General features: G+C 44.3%; 1 protein-coding gene and 1 long non-coding RNA gene across 3 annotated transcripts in view; one reads left to right on the forward strand and one right to left on the reverse strand.

Annotated features, from left to right (window-relative positions):
- The window catches only part of ABCA4 (ATP binding cassette subfamily A member 4), a 144,415-nt gene that overhangs the window by 28,329 nt on the left and 92,924 nt on the right, over positions 1-23,162 (forward strand). Inside the window, exons 7-11 of one of the 2 annotated variants that reach the window (XM_025288233.3) lie at positions 14,368-14,457; positions 16,722-16,962; positions 17,983-18,122; positions 18,742-18,858; positions 19,722-19,919. In XM_025288233.3, coding sequence (XP_025144018.3) covers positions 14,368-14,457; positions 16,722-16,962; positions 17,983-18,122; positions 18,742-18,858; positions 19,722-19,919 — 786 coding nt within the window. Of the gene's footprint in view, positions 1-14,367; positions 14,458-16,721; positions 16,963-17,982; positions 18,123-18,741; positions 18,859-19,721; positions 19,920-23,162 lie in introns of those variants that run through there. The other variant, XM_044944665.2, reaches the window with a different exon arrangement.
- Positions 114-21,297, reverse strand: LOC112585620. The gene is made up of 3 exons (XR_003110106.3): positions 21,196-21,297; positions 1,279-3,008; positions 114-420 (listed from the first exon to the last, which is right to left on the reverse strand). It is a non-coding gene; the product is annotated as an uncharacterized LOC112585620 (long non-coding RNA).

The raw sequence follows: 23,162 nt of genomic DNA on the forward strand, positions 1-23,162 counted from the left end.
TTAGCATTTAAAAAAAATTATTTACGTATTTTATTTTTGGTGTGCTGGGTCTTCATTGCTGTGTGGGCTTTTCTCTGGTTGTGGAGAGAGGAACTTCTTTAGTTGCAGTGCAGAGGCTTCTCATTGTGATGGCTTCTTTTGCTTCGGAGCACTGGCTTTAGGGAGCTCGGGCTTCAGTGGTGGCGGCATGTGGGTTCAGTAGAAGAGGCGCCCAGGCTCTAGAGCACAGGCTCAATAGATGTGCACACAGGTTTAGTTGTTATGCAGCATGTGGGATCTTTCTGGATCAGGGACTGAACACGTGTCTTCTGCATTTGGCCAGCAGATTCTTTACCACTGAGCCCCTAGGGAAGCTCTCTTTTAGCATTTTTAAAAGCTTCCCAGACATTCTCATTCCAGCCAGGGTTGAGAGTTGTGGACCTACAACATAGGAGTTTGATTTACAGACTTAATTTCTGTAGACCAAGCATGTGAATGAGTGCTAGTCGCTCAGTCGTGTCTGACTCTGCAACCCATAGACTGTAGCCCACCAGGCTACTCTGTTCATGGGATCTTCCGGGCAAGCATACTGGAGTGGGTAGCCATTTCCTTCTCCAGGGGATCTCTCTGACCCAGGGATGGAACCGGGGTCTCCTGAATTGCAGGCGGATTCTTTACTAACTGAGCTATGAGGGAAGCCCAAGCGTAATAATAATAGTACCCAAATGCCCCGAAGGCCTCAGAGCACTTTCACTTTTCACGCCTAAGACCAGGGTGTTGTGCAGAAGTGTCTTCCCTGCTGTTGACCCAGAGACTGCCAAGAGGAGAAAGCCCTGGCAGGAGATGGGCTAACCCTGCAGATAGGGTTGCCCTACCTTCCATCTTCTTGCTCCTGCTTGTCTGTGGGGGAAGACCTGCCCAAGACAGGACACATGGGCCAAGCAAAGAGGACAAACAGCCTAGGTGGTGACCTTGAAACGTGCTTTTCCAGCTGACAAATGGACTAAGTAACTAAATATCTACAAAGAAGGAAACCTACGTGGCTCAGAGGGTAAAGAATCTGTCTGTATTGCAGGCAGATGCAGGTTCGACCCCTGGGTCAGGAAGATCTCCTGGAGAAGGGAATGGCAACCCAGTCCAATATGCTTGCCTGGAGAATCCCAAGGACAGAGGAGCCTGACAGGCTACAGTCCATAGGGTTGCAGAGTTAGACATGACTGAGCAATTAACACCAACATGAAGAAGGAAACCTATAAGGAATTATTTGCAGTAAGATGGGACTTTTGCTCCTATACCCACCCTATCAATGTTTTTAGAAAAACAGTGATGAAACAGGCACAGAAAAGCTCAGGGCAGACCCTCCAACCCTCTCAGAGGGGCATGGGCCAGGCACGGCTGCTCTGAGGCCAGGGCAGAGGCCTCCCTGGGACAGGGCTGTTGTTGCAGCTGGTTGGCAAGCAGCCAAGCTTAGGTCCTGTGCGGGGAATGCGTCTTCCGTTCTCCTGGGCTGTTTTTCAGGCACATGTGTATCAGTGTATAAATAAGCTTTCAGTAAGTGCCAAATTGGTGCTCACTAACAAAGAGAGAGGGGCCAACTCACTAAACCACTGCATGACACCTACCCCTGTTGTGTCAGGACCTGGGCGTGTGGGTGGAAGTTTAACCTCCAAACCGGCCATACAGCCAAGAAAACTAGGAGAAGGGGGCTGGGGACTCAGCACCAACTGGGGCCAGCTGTGTTTTTCCTCAGCCCCTTGGAGATCAGAAGTGAGTGTTGTCATCCTCAAATAATCCAAGTGCAGTACCCACGCCTTCCTCCACCCCACCCATCCCCAGATGTACGCTCGCGTACACACACACACACACACACACACACACACACACACACACTCCTCTCTCTCTCTCTCTCTGCCCAGTAACCTAGGCAGACTGGGAAAAAAACAGCAGCCAGCTGACTGGATTTACTCCAAGAAGAATTAGCCCCTCTTGCTTTCACCTGGGTTGAGATGGTTTGAAAGAGCTTGCCTTCACCTGTGGCCTTTTCAGACCTAACGCCCCCAGCTTGAAACCCAGCAGCTCAGACCTGGGCCGAGGTACTGAGACTGCCGAGGCTACCTGAAACGTCTTGCACCTCATAAAAAACGGTGTGTCAGTTTCGGGTGAGGGGTTGGGCTGTTTCCCATCTGATCTGGCCCAAGGCGTGTGTGTCCCTCCCCCTCCTCCTCCTCCCCCTTCAATCCTTCCTGTTTTCTCCCTGACTCCTGGTGCACAGCTTTGAAATCTTGCTGAGAAGCAAATCTGTCCCTTCAGCTCCACATGTTTATTTGTGGAAGTTCGGCAGGGGAACTGAGGCGGGTGCCAAGACCTGCCACGCTGCTGGGAAATCTGCGTTTCCCTCCCTTCCCCCTCTCAATGGACACTGATAGAGGAAATTGGCCTCCCCGGCATTTTGGCCCATGGTTTTCCCCTTTGCAGTCGCTTCCAGTGTGACATGATTCAGCTTTCTTTCCTTTCCCTCAACTACTACTCTGAAACGTTTTTTTGTTTTCTGACTTCATTTTCCCTGTGTCTTTGTGACTAAGGGGTGGCTGAACATTGATTGAGTTCCACAGGAGAAAGGCCAATCTTGGGGGTGCTTGCTACATGCTCTTTTCAATGTCCTGCTTTGTTCTTGGCTCTGCTCCCTAAATTCCTGAATCACTGGGAATAAGTGTGGGTGGACTGCCCCTGCTCAGTGTGAGCTGGCCGTGGTTTCTGCTCTCTTGGATCATTCGTTGCAGTTTGTTAAATTTCAACTATGCGTTTCAGTTTTCGGGTGACGTTGCCGCCTCAAAATTCTCTGGAAAAGCCCCATGTCTCCAGGATTTTGTGATGGTTTCTCCCATTAGTGACTTCACTTCATGATCTCTCTCCTCCCATCTTTGAATCCTTGGGCTGTCAACATTCTCCCATTTTTGCAGGGTGTCTCGGGGGAAGGAAGAGAAAGCAGTGGTGCTCGGTGTCAGCAATGTGGAGGGGAGTGCAGCAGGCTGAGTGAAAAGAAAATCAAGTTAGAAAATAGATTTTTTAGTTTTTTGAAAATTATTTAGCCACAGCAAATACAGCTGATTTATAGCATTAGTATTTGTTCTTTCTACAGCTACAAAATTATGTGTCTATTATAATTCAACATTTTGGCAAGCTGATTTTGATAAAAAAAGAAATGAAATGGAAGAGAGAGGGACATTAATGTATGTTAAATGTATATTAGGATTGTGGGCTTGACTGGCATTGGCCTGCAATGGTTTCTTTTAGGCTCCAGGCACCTACTGGTGCCTGGAGCCTAAAATAGGCCAGGGCTTATTTTCTTACCAGATGAGTTGTAGTTTTATGAATTTAAAAAGGAGAAAAAGACTGAGAGGTCAAAACTAAAGTCACTTAGGACACAAACAGTCCCCTGCAAAGATTGCTCTTAGGATAAAGTGTCCTGGGGTTCTGGCCTTTATTCAGTAGCTGTAGATAGAGCAGCAACGTGTTAGGCAGCCAGTCTTCTCCAAGGTAAACTGGTTTAAAGAAGGATTTCTGCCTCTGAGTTTTCTTATCTCTCCAGAACAGTAGTTCTTAATCTTTTTATAGATTAGGACTGCCTTTGAGAACGTGACAACAGCTCTAAGCCTTTTCCCTACAGAAATGTGAGTTCACACAGACACACAGCAGGTGGGGGCGCTTGAAGCCTCTGAAGTCAGACCCCAAGTTAAGAGCTTTTGCATTAAAATTTCTTTCCTACTTACCATTCATGTATATCCTTTCCAAAAGATTTAAAATACAGCCACAGATTCTTCCTTAATTCTCCTTATCAAGTAATCAGCGTCTCGCCTGAGCACAGGACCCCAGAGACAGAGAAAGGACCAGAAGGCCGACAGCCTGCTGGGGTGCACAAGGTCTCCTGATGGTCAGGGGCCTGGTCCTGGCTCTGCACTGGCCCCTTCCTTGCTGTCATTTGCAAGGAACTCAGCCTCCCCATGTGTAAAATTGAGACAGCAAAACCTATTCCCTGGATCTCATAGGATTCAGTGGTGAAATTTACATTAGAGGTAGAAAAGCACTTTGAAACAAAAAGCATTTTTGCTCTTACAAAAATAAGAATGTGGCTGCTTTGTGGGGGGCCGCCTCATTGCTCCACTCCCAGAAGTGTCCTCCTCAAACACTTAGGTGGGACATTCTTCCTCCCCAGACCCCCAGACCCTCAGACTAGGAAGAGGACTATTTCAAGGGGTAGTCTCTTGGCTGCCCCTAGATTCCAAACTCAGTTTTGCATTCATCAGCCACAAATACTGAAAACAAAACTGAAGTCACCGCGGAAAGAAAAAGGCCCAGTTTCTGTTGAGCCAGAGAGAGTCCCATTACTTGTCTGTTCAAGAGCCCACCCTCTCATTCAGACTCTCTGCCCCTCCTTCCTCCCCAGTTCTGGGAGACAGCTTGTCTCTGTGACCTCTCCCGGTAGAGACAGTTTGGCATTTCCCCACTGCTCTGAGTGATTTAGTCTGAATTCTCTATTCATGACGCATTTCCTGGTACTCAGGGTGTCCCCTCCTGGTTGCCCCCTCACCGCTGAAGCTGGTTTCCTCTCTTTTCATCTGATGCTTCACAACTGTCAGGTTGCAACAAACATGCTTCAAATCTACATTCCTCCAGTTGCCTAGCAACAACTTCCCTCCCGGATAAATCTGGATTTCCTGTAGCGGCCCACAATTAAACACAGTGGGCCCCTCACTGTCTGCCTACCGCTTCGTCTGCTTTTCACCTCTGTCTGGGTGCTTTAAAGACAGAAGCTCACCCTTTACTCCAGAGCCCTCCACCAGTTCCCAGAGGCCACGTTATCCTTGTAAAGACACTTTTAACCCAAGGCTACCTATTCACCCTTGTGTTATATCCTCAACTTAGAAATCAATACTGGTTTCCAGATGGCCTTCTTTGAATCAGAGAAAGTAAAACAAAAATTTCAACTCATAAAACATGCCTTTTTTTGTGCTGACAGCATGGCATCTGTTTGATTAACCTGTCGGATCCAAAGTGTCAGCAAGAATTGCTCAAATGAGACTTTTTTAGTAGCTGCTGCTGCTGCTGCTAAGTCACTTCAGTTCTGTCCGACTCTGTGTGACCCCACAGACAGCAGCCCACGAGGCTCCCCCTTCCCTGGGATTCTCCAGGCAAGAACACTGGAGCGGGTTGCCAATTCCTTCTCCAATGCATGAAAGTGAAAGTGAAGTCACTCAGTCGTGTCCAACTCTTCGCGACCCCATGGATGGCAGCCTACCAGGCTCCTCCGTCCATGCGATTTTCCAGGCAAGAGTAGTGGAGTGGGTTACCATTGCTTTCTCTGTTAGCAGGGAATACAGTTTATTCTGCCTCAAGAAAAAATATTACACAGTCCCAAAGGACAGGCATGTACCTCGTCCCTTGAGAACCCAGAGACTTCATGTAACCAGAATTTTCTTGGCTACGGGGTAGGACCTTGTATCCATTTTTCAAGTTCTGGACCAAGGCCCAGGAACCCCTCAGACCTCCCATAGCTGATGGAAGATGATAGAGACCTACTTTTCTATGGCCCTATCTGTATATCCAATCTTCCTTATGAGATCTAATCAGGTCTTAAACGGGTTGAGTTCAACTTGAGTGCTGAGGACAGTCATGACATAGAAGGGTTACTTGTTGTTTGGGAAATTGAGAGAATTTATTTGGCATAGGAAACAGTGGTGTGCGTGTGTGTGTGTGAGAGAGAGAGATGATGATACTTGCCATTTTGGTCTGTGACCTTTTTTTCCAGAAATGTTTTCATATTTCCATTCAAATAAATTTACAGTCCCTTCCGGTTCTTTTGGCAGGAACAATCCATGCAAATTTGAATAGATACTGGGGGAGGGAGCCTGGGAAAGTTATTTTATAATTTATGGCAACATCAATCAGACAGTTGGTGACCAGACACATATGAAGTGTTCCCTGGGGAGACGGGCTGGGGGAGCACTATTCTGAGATGTCGGTGGTATCTAAAACAGAGGTTCGAGTGCAAGATCCTCATTATTTATCATCTCCACTGGAAAGAGCTAGGAAAGGCATTGCAGCTGTGGTACCAGGGATACAACTGGAACTCAGTAAATATTTATATTAACATAATATTATTAAATTATTTTTAATGGGATATAGTTGCTTTATAATATTGTCAGTTTCTGCTGTGCAACAACATGAATCAGCTATATTCACACATATATCCCCTCTCTCTTGAGCCTCCCTCCCACCCTATACCCATGTAGGTCATCACAGAGCAGCGAGCTGAATTCCCTGTGCTATATGGCAGGTTCCCACTAGCTATCTATTTTACACATGGCAGAGTATATATGTCAGTCCCAATCTCTCAATTCATCCACACCATACCACCCACCATGTCCACACATCTAGTCTCTATATTTGTGTCTCTATTCCTGCCCAGAAAAGAGGGTACCATTTTCTTAGATTCCACATATATATGCACTAATATAAAATATTTGTTTTTCTCTTTCTGATTTACTTCACTCTATATAACAGACAAGACTGAAAAGGAAAATGTTAACCAAACACAAAAACGTACCTCCAGCAGTTGTTCCTCCTGTCCCCCTTCCCCAAATTTCTGGTCTTATTCTTACTGGCTGGCCCTCTAGTCTCTCTTGCCATCTCTCCTTACATTCCTCCTCTTCCTGAAATTCCTGGCCCTCCTGTTCTGTCCATAAACACTGCCCTCACTCTCATGATCATCACCTTGTCTTCTTTCAAAGCATAACCAAGTGTTAGCTTCCCCCATTCCTAGGCAGAGCCGACCACACCCTTTCTGTAAATCACCATTGTATCCTGTAAAAATATCTCTCATTGAACCTAAAATCACAATAGACTGTCTCTTATCCACTAGATTGTGTTTATTTTCTCATTAAATGATACAGTACACATTTATTGCACATTTACTATGTACCATACTCTGAAGATATATTAAAAAAAATGTATTCCTATGTTTAATGAATTTACAGTATAGTAGAAAGACAGAGGGCCTTCCCAGGTGGCTCAGCGATAAAGAATCCACCTGCCAATGTAGGAGACACAGGTTCAACCTCTGGGTCAGGAAGATCCCCTGGATCTCCAACCCGCTCCAGTATTCTTGCCTGAGAAATCCCATGGACAGGGGAGCCTGATGGGCTACAGTCCACAGGGTCACAAAAGAGTCAGACATGACTTAGCAACTAAAACAACAACAACAGAAAGAGAGATGACTTAAAAAAAAAAATAGCAAACCAGTGTAAAAGTGATAAATGGACAGAGGATTTAGGAGCAACTAGACGGGGTACATTAACTTACGGGGAAGCAGGACAAGAAGAGCATGACGGTGAAGGGGAATAAACCTTTCTGGAGAAGATGAGGTGGTTTTACATGACCTGACTGGCCAGTAGGGTGAGGATGGGGTGAGATGGAGTGGGTAGGCTGTTTTATTAGCCCCTAAAATGATAACTTAGCAACTAAGGGCAACAGGGTTTGCAGAGGCCTACAAAAATGTTTGAGATCTAAAAATAAAAAATTAATCATACTCTGGTTTCTCTTCAGATCACATAAATCTTTCACCTTTTACTAAAAATAAAAATAATGGCTTCAAAATACAAAGAAAAAGCTTTAGAATTAAAGTTAATAAACATTAAATTGAATCCTTAAGAAAGGTAATGTTATTCAACTTTATGGTTCAGTTTAATATTCATGAAATTCTAAATTTAAAAACTGGTTTATAGACCAGAGTCTTTCCCTTTACAAACATTACTAAGTATTTGCAGTGATTGCTTAGACATTGTACCAGATCATTCATTAAATGAGTTCAGTTCAGTTCAGTCACTCAGTCGTGTCCTACTCTTTGCAACCCCATGAATTGCAGCATGCCAGGCCTCCCTGTCCATCGCCAATCCCGGAGTCCACCCAAACTCATGTCCATCGAGGCTGTGATGCCATCCAGCCATCTCATCCTCTGTTGTCCCCTTCTCCTCCTACCCTCAATCTTTCCCAGCATCAGAGTCTTTTCCAATGAGTCAGCTCTTCACATCAGTTGGCCAAAGTATTGGAGTTTCACCTTCAACATCAGTCCTTCCAATGAACACCCAGGACTGATCTCCTTTACGATGGACTGGTTGGATCTCCTTGCAGTCAAAGGGACTGTCAAGAGTCTTCTCCAACACCTCAGTTGAAAAGCATCAATTCTTTGGTGCTCAGCTTTCTTCACAGTCCAACTCTCACATCCATACATGACCACTGGAAAAACCATAGCCTTAACTAGATGGACCTTGTAGGCAAAGTAATGTCTCTGCTTTTGAATATGCTATCTAGGTTGGTCATAACTTTCCTTCCAAGGAGTAAGCGTCTTTTAATTTCATGGCTGCAGTCACCATCTGCAGTGATTTTGGAGCCCCAAAAAATAAAGTCTGACACTGTTTCCACTGTTTCCCCATCTATTTCCCATGAAGTGATGGGACCAGATGCCATAATCTTAGTTTTCTGAATGTTGAGCTTTCAGCCAACTTTTTCACTCTCCTCTTTCACTTTCATCAAGAGACTTTTTAGTTCCTCTTCACTTTCTGCCATAGGGTGGTATCATCTGCATATCTGAGGTTATTGATATTTCTCCCGGCAATCTTGATTCCAGCTTGTGCTTCTTCCAGCCCAGCGTTTTTCATCATGTACTCTGCATAGAAGTTAAAGAAGCGGGGTGACAATATACAGCCTTGACATACTTCTTTTCCTATTTGGAACCAGTCCATTGTTCCATGTCCAGTTCTAACTGTTGCTTTCTGACCTGCATACAGGTTTCTCAAAGGCAGGTCAGGTGGTCTGATATTCCCATCTCTTTCAGAATTTTCCACAGTTTATTGTGATCCACACAGTCAAAGGCTTTGGCATAGTCCATAAAGCAGAAGTAGATGTTTTTCTGGAACTGTCTTGCTTTTTCCATGATCCAGTGGATGTTGGCAATTTGATCTCTGATTCCTCTGCCTTTTCTAAAACCAGCTTGAACCTCTGGAAGTTCATGGTTCACATATTGCTGAAACCTGGCTTGGAGAATTTTGAGCATTACTTTACTAGCGTGTGAGATGAGTGCAATTGTGCGGTAGTTTGAGCATTCTTTGGCATTCCCTTTCTTTAGGATTAGAATGAAAACTGACCTTTTTCAGTCCTGTGGCCACTGCTGAATTTTCCAAATTTGCTGACATATTGAGTGCAGCACTTTCACAGCATCATCTTTCAGGATTTGAAATAGCTCAACTGGAATTCCATCACCTCCGCTAGCTTTGTTCATAGTGATGCTTTCTAAGGCCCACTTGACTTCACATTCCAGGATGTCTGGCTCTAGGTCAGTGATCACACCATCGTGATTATCTGGGTCGTGAAGATCTTTTTTGTACAGTTCTTCTGTGTATTCTTGCCACCTCTTCTTAATATCTTCTGCTTCTGTTAGGTTCATACCATTTCTGTCCTTTATCGAGCCCATCTTTGCATGAAATGTTCCCTTGGTATCTCTAATTTTCTTGAGGAGAGCTCTAGTCTTTCCCATTCTGTTGTTTTCCTTTATTTCTTTGCATTGATTGCTGAGGAAGGCTTTCTTATCTCTCCTTGCTATTCTTTGGAACTCTGCATTCAGATGCTTATATCTTTCCTTTTCTCCTTTGCTTTTCACTTTTCTTCTTTTCACAGCTATTTGTAAGGCCTCCTCAGACAGCCATTTTGCTTTTTTCATTTCTTTTCCATGAGGATGGTCCCTGTCTTGATCCCTGTCTCCTGTACAATGTCATGAACCTCCATCCATAGTTCATCAGGCACTCTGTCTATCAGATCTAGTCCCTTAAATCTATTTCTCGCTTCCACTGTATAATCATAAGGGATTTGATTTAGGTCATACCTGAATGGTCTAGTGGTTATCCCCACTTTCTTCAATTTAAGTCTGAATTTGGCAATAAGGAGTTCATGATCTGAGCCACAGTCAGCTCCCAGTCTTGTTTTTGCTGACTGTATAGAGCAGTTAGTCAAAGTCAAATTTCAAAAGTAAAATTAAGAGCCTTAAAAATGTGTATCTATCTACCTGTATCAATATAGCTATAGACAGAGACACAGATGCTTTAAACATGTGAATTTGAGGCAGGATCAAGTTTTAAGATCAGAGTGTGCCTAGAGTCTATGGAGATGAAGGAGAGAGGATGGAAAGAAGCTGTCCACTGAGGCAAAGCACAGGCATAGATAGTATCTAGTCCACAGTTAAGTGAGGAAAACACACAACAAACTCACAAAGAAGAGAAAGTACTTAAAAGTGATAGGAGCTGTGACTGACTGATTGCTGTCCAGTCTCTGGGTGCATGAACGTGACAGTTGCTTATCTTCTGTGCCTCTGGGCTTCTCGTCTCTCTTAGGTGCCTCCCATCATCTAGGACCCTGCTTGTTTTTCTCTGCACAGCTTCTTTAGTCTCCATCCCTTGATTCCAACTTCTTTCTAAGGCTGTCTTTCCTATTTCTCTTTGCTCCCCTCTCTGCATTTTGATGGCTCATCCTGGCCCACACTCAGATCCAGCACCAGCTTCTAGATCTTCAGGCTTGGATTTTGACAATGGGATGGGGAAGAATCACCCGTGACCCCCAGGCTTCCAGCTCTGGTGACCGGCAGGAGGCAGTGCCACCAACTGAGGAAGGGCATCCCAGAACGGAAGCTGGTTTGGGAGAACATAATGAGATCAGTTTAGGACAAATTGGATTTGAGCAAATTATCCAACAAACAATTGAAAGTTGGAGATGCAGATTTAGAAGTCATCAACAAAAATGTAGTGGATTAAATGATTAAGGGAATGAAAAAACCCAGACAGAGTGTGTGGAGTGAGAAGAGCGAGGGTATGGAGGTCCTCAGGAACCTCAGCACATAATGCAGAAGGTGGAAGCAGAAGCACTTGTTGGACAGGCAGAGAGAGAACAGAGGAAACCAGGCAAGAAGAGTGTCATGGAGGAAAAGAGCATGACCAAATTGTCAAGAGCAGAGAGGTCTGAAAAGACCAGAACCAAAAGCATCCCTTAGACTCTAAAACGGGATTCTAGTGAAAGCATCTTGGTAGGATGATGAAGGTAGGAGACTGGGAAGTGCTGGTGAGGAAATGAATCACTGAATGTGAATTGTTCTTCTAAGAAATGTGGGAATAAAGGGTGGAACAGGGAAGACCTTCTCCCAAGTAAGAGAGAATTCTTCCTGCCTTACTAGCTTTGAAATGGGACATTGATTCTTTTTCTGCTTTTGAACTCAAACTGAAACACCAATTCTTTGTGGGTCTCTGGCCCGCTTGGGCTTCCCTGGTGGCTCAGATGGTAAAGAATCTACCTGCAGTGGAGAAGACCCAGGTTCAATCCCTGTGTTGGGAAGATCCCCTGGAGAAGGGAATGGCTAACCACTCCAGTAGTCTTGCCTAGAGAATTCCATGGACAGAGGAGTCTGACGAACTACAGTCCATGGGGTGGCAAAGAGTTGGACATGACTCAGCGACTAATACGCACTTAGCCTACCAACTCACCCTGAAGATCTTGGGATTGGCCAGCCTCCATAATTTCATGAGCCAATTCCTTATAATAAATCTCTTCCTATCTATCTATCTTCCTATCTACCTATGCACTGCCCTTAGTAAGCATACCATTTCATGAAGTAGCAGGCACCTGCTTGTTGCTATGAGCATTCATTCATCATATTTGATATGTGCCTGAATGTCTACTATGTGCCCAACACACAGACATAGTTCCTGTCTACGTGGAGCTTAGAGTATAATAAGAGAGACAGATAACATGTGAACAGTAGAATAATTACCTATGGTGAAGAGTGCAAGGAAGGAAATAAACAGGGCACCTTAAAAAACTCAACAGAGCAAGGGTATGTGAAGAAGCATATAAAAAGAAGCATCATCTAAATCTACCATGAGAACACTGTCTTTCATATAGATAGTGGTCTTAGGAATCAGCCTTGAAGAATGAGGAAAACTTTACCAAGCAGAGGAAGGAGGCAGACAATGTGCACAGGCCAGGAAGCATGAGAAAGGGACCGGCACTTTAGGGGGTGTAGAATGAAGTCTAGACTCTGAAGGAAAAGTAAGAGACAAGGCTTGAGAGGGAGCCACGCACCAGCTCACGAGAAGTCATGTGTCCAGCACGGGTACTGACCTCTCCTGGAGACAGTAGGGAGCCACGGAGGATCTTTGTGCAGGAGAAGTAACATGATTGTATTGTCATGTCAGGTAACTCAGGCTATAGTGCATCTGAAGGAAGGAGATTAGGGTCAAGAGGCCAGCAAGAAGGCTGTTGTGATAAGATGTTCTGAGAAAGAAGCAGAGAGAACTTAAGCAAAACAGTTTAGTGAGGAAAGAACAAAGAGAGGCAAGAGTATTCATGCAATATTAATTTATTTATGCATGCAAAAACCTTTTTATTTTTAGAATTTTATTATAGAAATAACTATAAAAGAGAAAATAACATCATAAACTCCCATGTACCCATCACCCAGCTTCAACTATTATCAGCATTTGGCTGTTCTTGTCTTATCTGTTCCTTTCGTCCCTGAAGTCTTTTAAAGCAAATCACACACATTTCACCCTCACATATTTCCCTATGTATCTCTAACATAAAAACTTGTTTTAACAAAACCACAGTTCTATGATTACTCCCAACAAAATTAATTCCTCAATAATACCTAATACCCTGTTATGTTAACTTTCCCTTTGCTTGTTACAGGTGGTTTGTTCAGATCAAAGTCAAAATAAGGTTCACAGTAGCATTGTACTTGGTTATGTCTTATATCCCCTTTCATCTGTAATAGTTCTTATTGGAGGTAGTTTGGAAGGCAAGTCAGCAGGACTGAGTGATATCTTACCATTGGCACATATTTTTACCTGCTGGGTTCCTCCCTTCCTACCTACTCTTCTCAGCCCCACCATCTTATGGGAAAACAGGAATTAAAGTACTTTGCCCAACACTGAAGCTATTTTCAAGGAGTTTGCAAAGTAGTCATGGCAAGACCAAAGTCTGGGACCAGTGTAAAGGTTAAGGAGAAAAGACTTTTCTCAAGGTTACAGTTTCAATGGTGGCTTTACTGCTCCTTAGTCTAGAAAATTCTCCTGCTGCTGCTTTGTAGCTCTCACGCATAAGGAGGTCTTTCATATTGCAGTTATAAAGTAAGTGTGAAATGCTAATGCTCCATAAGTGTACATACACTTATTCTTCAGTTCAGAGTCAAAGAGAAATATGAGGGCTCCTGCACCTACAGCCAGGAGAGAGGGGAGCAGGGCCACAGCTAGAAATAGCCAGGCTACTCAAAGCCTAACTCCACCTGCTTCTCTGCTTTGCTGCAGCTGCGTCAGTACCCCCAGCATTTAGGAGAGTGGTACTGGCAAATGAGAAGGCAAGGCTTGTGGCTTGTGGTCCACAAATATATGAATGAGAATTATATGTTGAACTTGTTAAAATGCAGATCCCCTCCAGGCCTACTCAAGGGGCACACTTGAGTCTGAATCACCATCTCAAAAGTTAGAATTCAGTCCTAAAAAAAACAGAGAACTGGTGATTCAATCATTTTGAAACTCTGAAGAATGAAGTGATTCATTCAGGACTAGAACTTGATTTCTGGCAAACAAGGTGTTCACATCAGGCTCCGGGACTCAGAGCCAGAAAACTCGTGAACTTCCACCTTCCCCGCAGCGGTGGAAAACACGCAAACAGCGCTGTATTGCTGCACAGGCCTGGGATCACTAGAACACTAGCGTGAGACAGAGACTCTGAGAGGGAACTACTCTCTCTATTCAAGGCTGCCAGCAGCAGCTTTGAAAAGAAAGGTGCTGGAGTTGGCACGTCCATAAGAGATTGGTGCTGAACAGAGGAAGAAACACAACCTGTCTGGAAAGGACATAAAGGGACAACAATGACAAGGAAGCCTGCGAGTGTCCGCAAAGCCCAGGTGAACCGATGGGCACCCTCTGCACGCAGCCTCCTTTTCGCACCAGCAGCTGCTCTCTTTTCCTTCCTCCAGGAGTCTTGTTTGGTGTTACTAAACCAGCAATCAGAATCACTTTGGTGTATTTAATGTCACCATGAAACTATTTGTGATTGACTAGTTCAGCGGGGTTGAGAATAAGAACCTTTGATTTTCTCAATTAGACAAAAACTTGTTTTTGAAAGCAATCTTGCAGAAGAGGTCCTGTAATCAGAAAGAAGGTAGGAAATGTTTTACCAGCATACCAGAGATCAGATAGCACCAAACGTGCATATGTAGAACTATACACACACACACACACACACACATATATATATGTCTTTAAAATATTTTTTTCCTATCAATTACAGTTTCCCAGACTCCTAGACAGCCGTTCTCAAGGTATGAATCTGAGATCCTGGGGAAGAATATTATCTGATATGTCACCAAGAATTCAAGAAGTAAGTGGCTTGATGATAGTAATATAATTCCATTATATCTTTTCACTGTTTTATCACACTTAATATATGAAATAATTTAATTGTACCTCAGACCCATCCAAGGAGAAATACACTTGATTTTTCCATCTAGCAATTTCAAAACACCTGTTCATATATCCTTAATTTTCCATGCTCCTGAGTTGGAGGCAGACAAAAAGGAACCATTTGTCTAATTTCACACCTAGAAGGAAACAACACTTTAACTGGTATAGTGGATTATCAGGGGACTGACAACTGAATTCAAGTCTTTTCATTCTTTCTGACATGATCCTATATTCTCTTATGCCCTTAAAATCCACATAAATCTATACCATTAATAGTAATAGCATATACTTATAGACTCTAAGTGTCTTACATACTTTACTCATTTCATCACAAAGAGAGTGGCTTTTTGATGTTGTTTTATAAACGATGTGCACATTTTAATCAAATACACAAGCCTTTGCCCATATATAAACGATTTTCCACTCAACAGATGAGAGGTGCTGTGGTCACGATGATGAAGAGACAGATATATGGTCACTGCCTTGTGAAATGTGTAGTCCAGCAGGGAGGAGAGCTGTGAAATAAACAATTAGCTTCACATGTAATGAATATTATGAAAGAGAGGCAAAGGGGAAACATAATTTCCCCCAAACTTTTTTCCCTCCAGTATTCTCAGCTGATTTGGGCTTTGCCAACCTTGAAAACTGCATGGTTAGAATCTGTCCTCATAAAACTAAGCTCAGCCTGGGCAGAGTGCTGTGCAGGGCAAGTTAGAAAAGGGCCCATTGTACTGATGACCACCTGCTGTAGTGGGAGTCTCTATTTAACGTTCTTCTCTTCATAAGCATTTAAAAAATGTATATCAGTGTAATAGGGTTGAAGTTGATAGAGAATTTTTTTTTAAATCTCCAAAGCAAATCAACACTCTTAACTCCATGTGGGAGTTCCAGAAAGTTTCTTGGCTGACTAGATAACAAGTCTAGCATTCGTGAACTGCACTGAAGCAGATGGCCCTGTTTATATTAACTGATACTAGACCATTTGACCCTGGAACAGGCTCTTCATCTCTGAGCGCTTTGATTAAATGAGCAACATAATAATGGTAATAACCTCTTACAAGACTGTCATAAGGCTTACTGCTATTAAAGCAATTTGAGATTCCATCTTTATTATTGAAGCCTAGACTGTGATTATAGGCGTGACTCACTATGTGGATTCTCCACGGCACTCAACAGTCTCAGAGGGCAAGTGTTGGCTTGTGGACAGAGAGGCGATGACAGGTAAACATCACTTATTGCAGTAGGAGAACTATTTTCAGTCTCACCTGATTGAATGGGTTTTTAAGACCTCCATATGCCTTTGAAAACAGGTAACCAAGTGTGTTTGGGGAATAAAAGCAGCATGGTTTTTATTTTGTATTTTCCTTTAAAGTCAAATGGTAGTATGGAAACTGATATCTTGGCAACTCGGGCAGCCCTTAACCTAGTTCTCAGCATTATAGATTCACCTTCAAAAAATGAGGCCAGTGAGTGCCACCAGTACCCATATGGAGAGAGGACCACCAGCCTCTTCTTAGTTTGGTGCAGAATTTAAAGAGTTTTTCCAGGAATGGAGAGTTTATTTGTTCTATATTTGCTTCGATCTTAAAATATATACACACACACATAGACTGAAAGAAACCACAAACCACACATTTCAGGTAAATGGAACAGTCCACATTTGGTAAAGCTAAGCTAATAAGAAGATAATTTTCCAAATATAAGAAACTAATTTCTAAACTATTTGGCCAAAGACCAAATTTGCCCTGACTTTGCCTTTCTAAGACAGAGCTACTCCTCCATTTCATTTCCCAGTTTTTTCCAGTAGCTCCATCTTGGTGGGAATAACAGAACCAAAGAACTGACTTACAAAGAAATATTCTCTACATTTCGCTAAGGATACATTCCCAGGGAATTCACACTAAACAAACTGGGAAAGAGAAGTAATATTAAAATGCTTTTGGAAGTTAACTCTTTTATCTTCTTTAAGGCTCATCCTAGTTTCCTCCTAGGGCCTGAGTGGATGGCAGTAGCTTTTATTTCACACCTGGATTAAAGATCGCCAAGAATACTTATGTTTTCTTTTAAATGTGGAAATCAAACTCATATGCTGAGATCTCCCCAAACTTTGGAGCTTTGGCTTCACAGTGGGTTGTAACTCTGACTGCCTTAGAATGACCTGAAGCCTTTGCCTTGCCATAGTTCATCCACCGGCCAAGTGTTCAAGACTTGCTGTGGGTGACCAGGCCACTTGTGCAGACTGGTGGCCCGGAGACCTTCACACAGCTGATGGGCATCCTGTCTGACCTCTTGTGTGGCTACCCCGAGGGAGGAGGATCTCGGGTGTTCTCCTTCAACTGGTACGAAGACAATAACTATAAGGCCTTTCTAGGGATCGACTCCACAAGGAAAGATCCTATCTATTCTTATGACGAAAGAACAAGTAAGTTTTCTAAGTCCTGCATATAAATTGGCTTCTAATGTTGGGTTAAGCTGATAGGGTAACACTTGCAGGTGAAATTAATCCTGGGGTTGACTTACCCTGGGTTTTGTTGATCAGCTTTGGGCAAAGAGGCTTCTCCTTGCACAGAGTCCATTTCCCCAAGTAGGAAGAGGGGCAGTGCTCAGAAAGAAATCTGGAAGTGAGTCAAGGAAAGAACTGAGACCCGCTTGGAAAGGGAACAGAGGGGACATTTCCTACTGATCTGATTGAACTAGGGTTAAGTTCTAGAGGAAGAGAAAGATAAATGAGGAGGCAGCCCAGAGTTGTAAGCAGAGCTGGGGTCAGAAGGGCTCTGGCAAATAAACATGGCTGGGGGATGTTTTTACAAACACAATGCGGTGAAAATCCGTGTGAGTACTATTGAATCGTGTTCCAAATGGCAAGTTGCTTGCAAGTTATCTTTCCCACTTTTCCCTATTTTTTTTGGCTCCTGTGGGGTAAAGGAGGGTGGGGTATAGATGAAATGCAACCTAACCCACTAGTTAAAAATTAAAGAGGCAATGAGGCACGCACCCAAAGCAGTTGGGCCCCAAGATAGCCACACACAACAAAGAAGTTAAGCGGCTAATTGAAGCGAAATTATTGAAACTAAAGCTGAGATTTCCAGTGAAGGCCTCGTTTGGCCTCTCGGTCCCTTTCATCTGAGAATGTCCTCTGTTCCTTTTAATAATCGCAAGCAGGCTTCTCAACCTTCTTCTAAAGCAGGGGGGAAAAAAAAGAAAGTGAGGGCAAGCCCCGTCCTTTGTTTCTCTGATGAGGCCTTTATTGAGATGCACTGCGGCATTTTGTTACTTACTAATGATGAGCTTGTTATTGGTGGAGTGCAGCCTATTAATTTAGGTTATTTGTCAAATCCTCCAGCATATAGTTGAATGAAACATGTGATTTGAACACACTAATGACTATGTTTAGCTGAATAACAGGGAGTTTCTATAAAATCCGTCCCTTCTCTCCTGACAGCGACCTTTTGTAACGCATTGATCCAGAACCTGGAGTCAAACCCTCTAACCAAAATAGCCTGGAGGGCAGCAAAACCTTTGTTGATGGGAAAAATCCTCTTTACTCCAGATTCCCCTGCAACACGCAGGATACTGAAGAATGTAAGGTCCCAGCTGGTCTTGTCCCTTCTGCCTTCTGCCTCTGGCTGTCCAGTAGAATGAGAGTGTATGTGCATGCATGTGTGTGTATGTGTGAGTGTGTGTGTGTGTTGTACTGTGCCCTCCTGGTGGTAGCCTTCTGTTTGTTTTTTTGCTCAGTGGACACTTGGTTCCTCCCATGGGAAGGCTTTGCACCGGTGCCCCTGCCTGGACCCTCCCTTCTCTATGGAGCCTGCAATGATATTTTCTTCCTCATTGCCTAAATTCTATCCCTTAGAGAGGGGTTCACAGTTCTCTGAAGCCTGGCTTCCGGGAATAGACAAAGATAGGGAGGAAGGGAGGGAGAGCATTTGCTCACAGGGAGTCCAAATCTAGCTTTAATGAGATTCTGAGACAATACATCATCAATATTAGGAATACCACTGAGAAATGAGATTCTGTCAGTCCTGGAGGCTGGGAAATAGCCGATTGTTCTGGGAAATATCAGTTGACTGAGAAAATAAAGACACTTCCTTGAAAACCCTTTCCTAAACATTGAAGGTTAGTGACAGGAAAGGTACAACCAAAGATTCTCTCTTACTTTTTCTCTCTCCATTCTTTTGCTGTCTCTGTCTGATTTTAGGCTAATTCGACGTTTGAAGAGCTGGAGCGTGTCAGGAAGTTGGTCAAAGTCTGGGAAGAAGTAGGGCCCCAGATCTGGTACTTCTTTGACAAGAGCACACAGATGAGCATGATCAGAGTACGGATGGCATTAGAGGTCGGGAGGGAGAGGGGAAGAGAAGGGCCAGGAAAGTTCCATTTGTTTCCTCTTCCCAAAACTTTCCCTGGAATTAGATCAAAATATAACAGGCGCCAGTTTTTGAAGCTGTCCTTAAGTGGAATCATTGACTTTGCATGGGACCTAGGGCTTTGCTGGTGGCTCAGATGATGAAGAATCTGCCTGCAATGCGGGAGACCTGGGTTCTATCCTTAGGTTGGGATGATCCCCTGGAGGAAGGCATAGCAACCCACTCCAGTATTCTTGCTTGGAGAATCCCATGGACAGAGGAGCCTGGTGGGCTACAGTCCGTGGGGTCACAAAGAGTTGGAAACAACTGAGTGACTAAGTACAGCACAGGTTTCTGAAACTGGGGAAATACAAGAACCATCATAAGACAAGTGACCTCCTGAGGTTCTTCACTGTTATGCATATACATGAGGGCCTCCGATTCAAAGGGGCATCTCCACAAGGGGCCAGTTCTGTAACTGCAAAGATAGTCAAATGTGTCTCCCTGGTTCCATTTTCCATTTTGCAAAATCAGGAGATAAGAGTCCTGCGTAGCAGAGATAATTTAAAGGAAACCAAAGAAAATCCTTAAGAAAAAGAAAGCTTCCAATATACCATGTCCCTGCCCCCTCCCCCATCTCTCCTTTCTTATAGAGACCTATGTATAGGGGGAAAACAGGATATAGCTAGATATGCTTTATGATAGAAGAAAACCCACTAGATTTTTAGGGAACCTTAGAGTCTATCCTATTTGTTAAAAATTGGCAACGGCCTAAAAACAAGACCAGAGATCCTGTGGAATTCTAAATGCTGTAATTGTATTGCTTCTTCCCAAGGACACTCTGGAGAACCCAACAGTAAAAGCTTTTTGGAATAGGCAGCTTGGTGAGGAAGGCATCACTGCTGAAGCCGTCCTGAGCTTCCTCTATAACGGGCCTCGAGAGGGCCAGGCTGACGATGTGGACAACTTCAACTGGAGGGATATATTTAACATCACCAATCGTGCCCTACGCCTGGCTAATCAGTATCTGGAGGTAAGGGTAGCAAGTCACCTGAGGGCCACCCAGGACCCCTTCAGGACAGCCCTGTACATGGAGCCAGAGATTCCTTAGCAAGTCAAGTGGTCTTGGGTTTCAAATCTCATTTTCCTCACTCAAAGATGGCCACAGTCCCCAAACAGAGATGGATCTTGTTCTCTATCAGCTTATCCACAATTGAAACAGTTCCCTCTTCACATTTCCTGCCTCCTAACAGCTCCCTAACTCCTTCTTGGCTGCTCCCTTGTAGCCCTCATGGTGTCATGTCTGTCCTTAGCCATCTCTCGTCTGCACTGCCTCAGTGGCTGTCCACCGCTAGTGCCACCGAACCTCAAGTTATGAGGTCCCCCTGCTTGTTAGACACTCCCACCCCCAGGTTCTACAGGCACATCAGACTCAACATGTCCCAAAATAAATTTGCGTTCACCCTCCCTGTAAAATGCATCCTCCTTCAGCATTTCCTACCCTGATCAAGTCCTCTGCATTTTTCCAGATTCTTAAATTAGAGGTTTTAGGGTCACCCTTAGATCACCCTCCGCACAACACTTCTCATTAATTGTGTAACTTTGTGCCAAACTCTGTGCTAAGTGTTTTTACGTACATTAGTCCCTTCAGTCCTCCGACAGCTCCATCAAGTGTTGGTTGTCATCATTCCCACTTTACAGATGTAGAAGCTGAGGCTTAAAGAGTTTAGGTAAGATCCCCATTAGCTATTAGGTGGAGCAGACAGGAGGTAGAGCCTGCTGCCCAGACTCCTGCCCTGCCTCTGTCATGCCCAGTCACTGAGCTTTGTCTTCTCATCTCCTAGTATTTCTCAGCTCCTCCTCTTACCTTCTGGGCTCTCTAAACCCCAGAGGCCTTCTCATCTCTCTACCAGTCCTTCCTAAATCCTCCCTCCCTGGACTCCAGAGTCCATTCTTTGTTGGTTCAGGTTCTTCTCCATGATGACACCAGAGTTACATTCCAAACTCACGTCTGTTAATATCACTCTCACACTTACAGTCTTAATGACCCACCCTCCAGGAAGGCAAGTCCCTTCCAAACCTGCCCCAGCCCGCCTTCCCAGCCTCTGCTCGTTCACACATCTTCAGTTCTGCCCCACTGGCCCTGCCACCACCCTAAAGCACACCCTGGCTTCTCATGGTGTCATTCTTTACAAATGGCTGTTTCTCTGCCAATGTATTGGAGGCTTTTTGTCTAAATAAAGACAATTTATTGGTTGACATAACCTGGAAGTTCAGGGGACCTAGGACACTGTGTCCTTCCCTCTTACCTTGCTGTTTGCCTTGGCCCGACTCTGATCTCAGCAGATCCTCTCCACTGGGTAGTGAGTCAGCTGCTCGCAGCCCTCAGTGGTCATCCTTATACCAAAATATCTGCGGAAAGAGGGAGTGGCTTTCCCACAGCATACACAGTCCGCCTGGACAGTACTGGCCTGGCCACTCTACCTATCACCAGCCCCTTAGGGGACTGTGTACCACCCCGGGGTAAGGGAGGCAGCGTTAGCTTCATCTGAGTCTCATGGACTGAGCAGGGTTACTGTAAAGTGGGGGAAGGTCTTTCCCCAGGAGAAGAAACACAAGGCAGAGAAATCCAAAAGGCTTTCCCTTCCCCATCGATTGAGTGACTATTCATTCATTTTTTGAGACTTAGCTCTCAAATGTCACTTCTGCTTCAACATAGGGTTAGTCATTCACTCCTCTGTGCTTCCCTGGCCCTCTCTTCGCATCTCTCTTAGATCTTGTTCCAGTTAGATTCGTGTCAGCTATTAACATGTCCATCTCCAGCTGATCAGCAGACTGGAGTTATCAGAGTCAGGGAACATATCCTAGTTTTGTTCAAATTCTCAACCTCAGATTCCCAGGGAACATCTCTGTCTGGGAGCTTATTGCAGCTACCAATGGGCCTCATGTCATACAGCACATTGACACAGAGAAGATGCTCAAGGAAATAGGAGAAGAAATTAGCCAGTGGACCCCAAGAGCAAGCCCGTCTCCCCCATACTCCGTGGTCCTAAGGATAACTGACTAGTGAAAAAAAAGCCCACCTTCACCTGTCACCACAGCGTTCTTAAAGACTCCCTGCTGCTCTTGGAGCCACCAGAATTCTCCCAGTGTGTGCACCACTTCCTCTCCAGAACCGTGGACATGTCCGCACAGGCTTCCTAGGAGGCCTTTCAGAAGGGGCCAGGTGTGGCAGCAACACAACCAAAGTTCAGGTCATTCAAAGTGATTCCCACTTGTCTGAAGGCAGCAGTGACCATAGGTGCTTTCTACAAAACAGATTTCTGAACACAAACCCAGATGGACTGACTCAGAATTACCAGGGAAGAGGCCTAGTAATCTGTACCTTCACAGACCTATTAGATTGGTGGGGCCTCGGAGTCCCTCGTACAATTACTCAGTTGCTGTTTTCTTCTTGCAATGCCTCTGCCAGCTAAGCCCCCTTTCCTGGCCATGCCCACCCCGTCTGCCACTGTGGTTATAATATAGGCAGGATTTTGGGATGGGTTATGGACAGAGGCGCTCTATTTGTTTATTCTTGCTGAATGGAGTTCATTGGGTCTCACAGTGTTTTTTGTGAGGTCCTGTCAGAATACCTCTTATCTTTTGTTTGACTTGATATTTGTATAGTGATGTAAAGGACTTATTTTCTTGAAAGATCAGTTTTTCCACATATCTTGTGCTTAATATAGTACCAAATACCAAATAGATACTTAATATATATTAGATGGTTAAGAATTTAGTTTCTAGAACCAGACCACCTGGGTTCAAATCCCTGCTAATTGTGCCTCAATTTCTGCATCTGTAAAATGGATATATTGATACTTATCTAATAGGCTTGTTATGAGAATTAACTGGGTTAATTCTTGCCAAACACTTAAGACAGTGCCTGGCAATTAGTAAGCACTTAATATTAACTTTTTAGTAAAATACAAACAAACAAACAGAAACTACTGCTTGGGAGGAGGGGAGTGGAATTAGTGAAATTAGGCCCAGCCACTGAGCCCCTCCTGCTGCTCCTCCAGGAATTTCAAAGCTGTAATCTCATCTAACATCAGCCACCAGCATGTCCCCAGGGACTTGCAATCCCATTAGCCCAGCCAAGTGCTCCTAAGCAAAGACTAGGATAGCCACCAGTTAGTGGCCTGCCCCAGGGGTTCCTAACAGGGGTTTTGATGGTGGCAGAAACCCAGCAGGTAACTGTGCTGAGGTTTCTGATCTTCCTGCCCTCAGGAGT

The sequence above is a fragment of the Bubalus bubalis genome, chromosome 6 (genome assembly GCF_019923935.1).
Source record: "Bubalus bubalis isolate 160015118507 breed Murrah chromosome 6, NDDB_SH_1, whole genome shotgun sequence".
Lineage (NCBI taxonomy): Eukaryota > Metazoa > Chordata > Mammalia > Artiodactyla > Bovidae > Bubalus > Bubalus bubalis.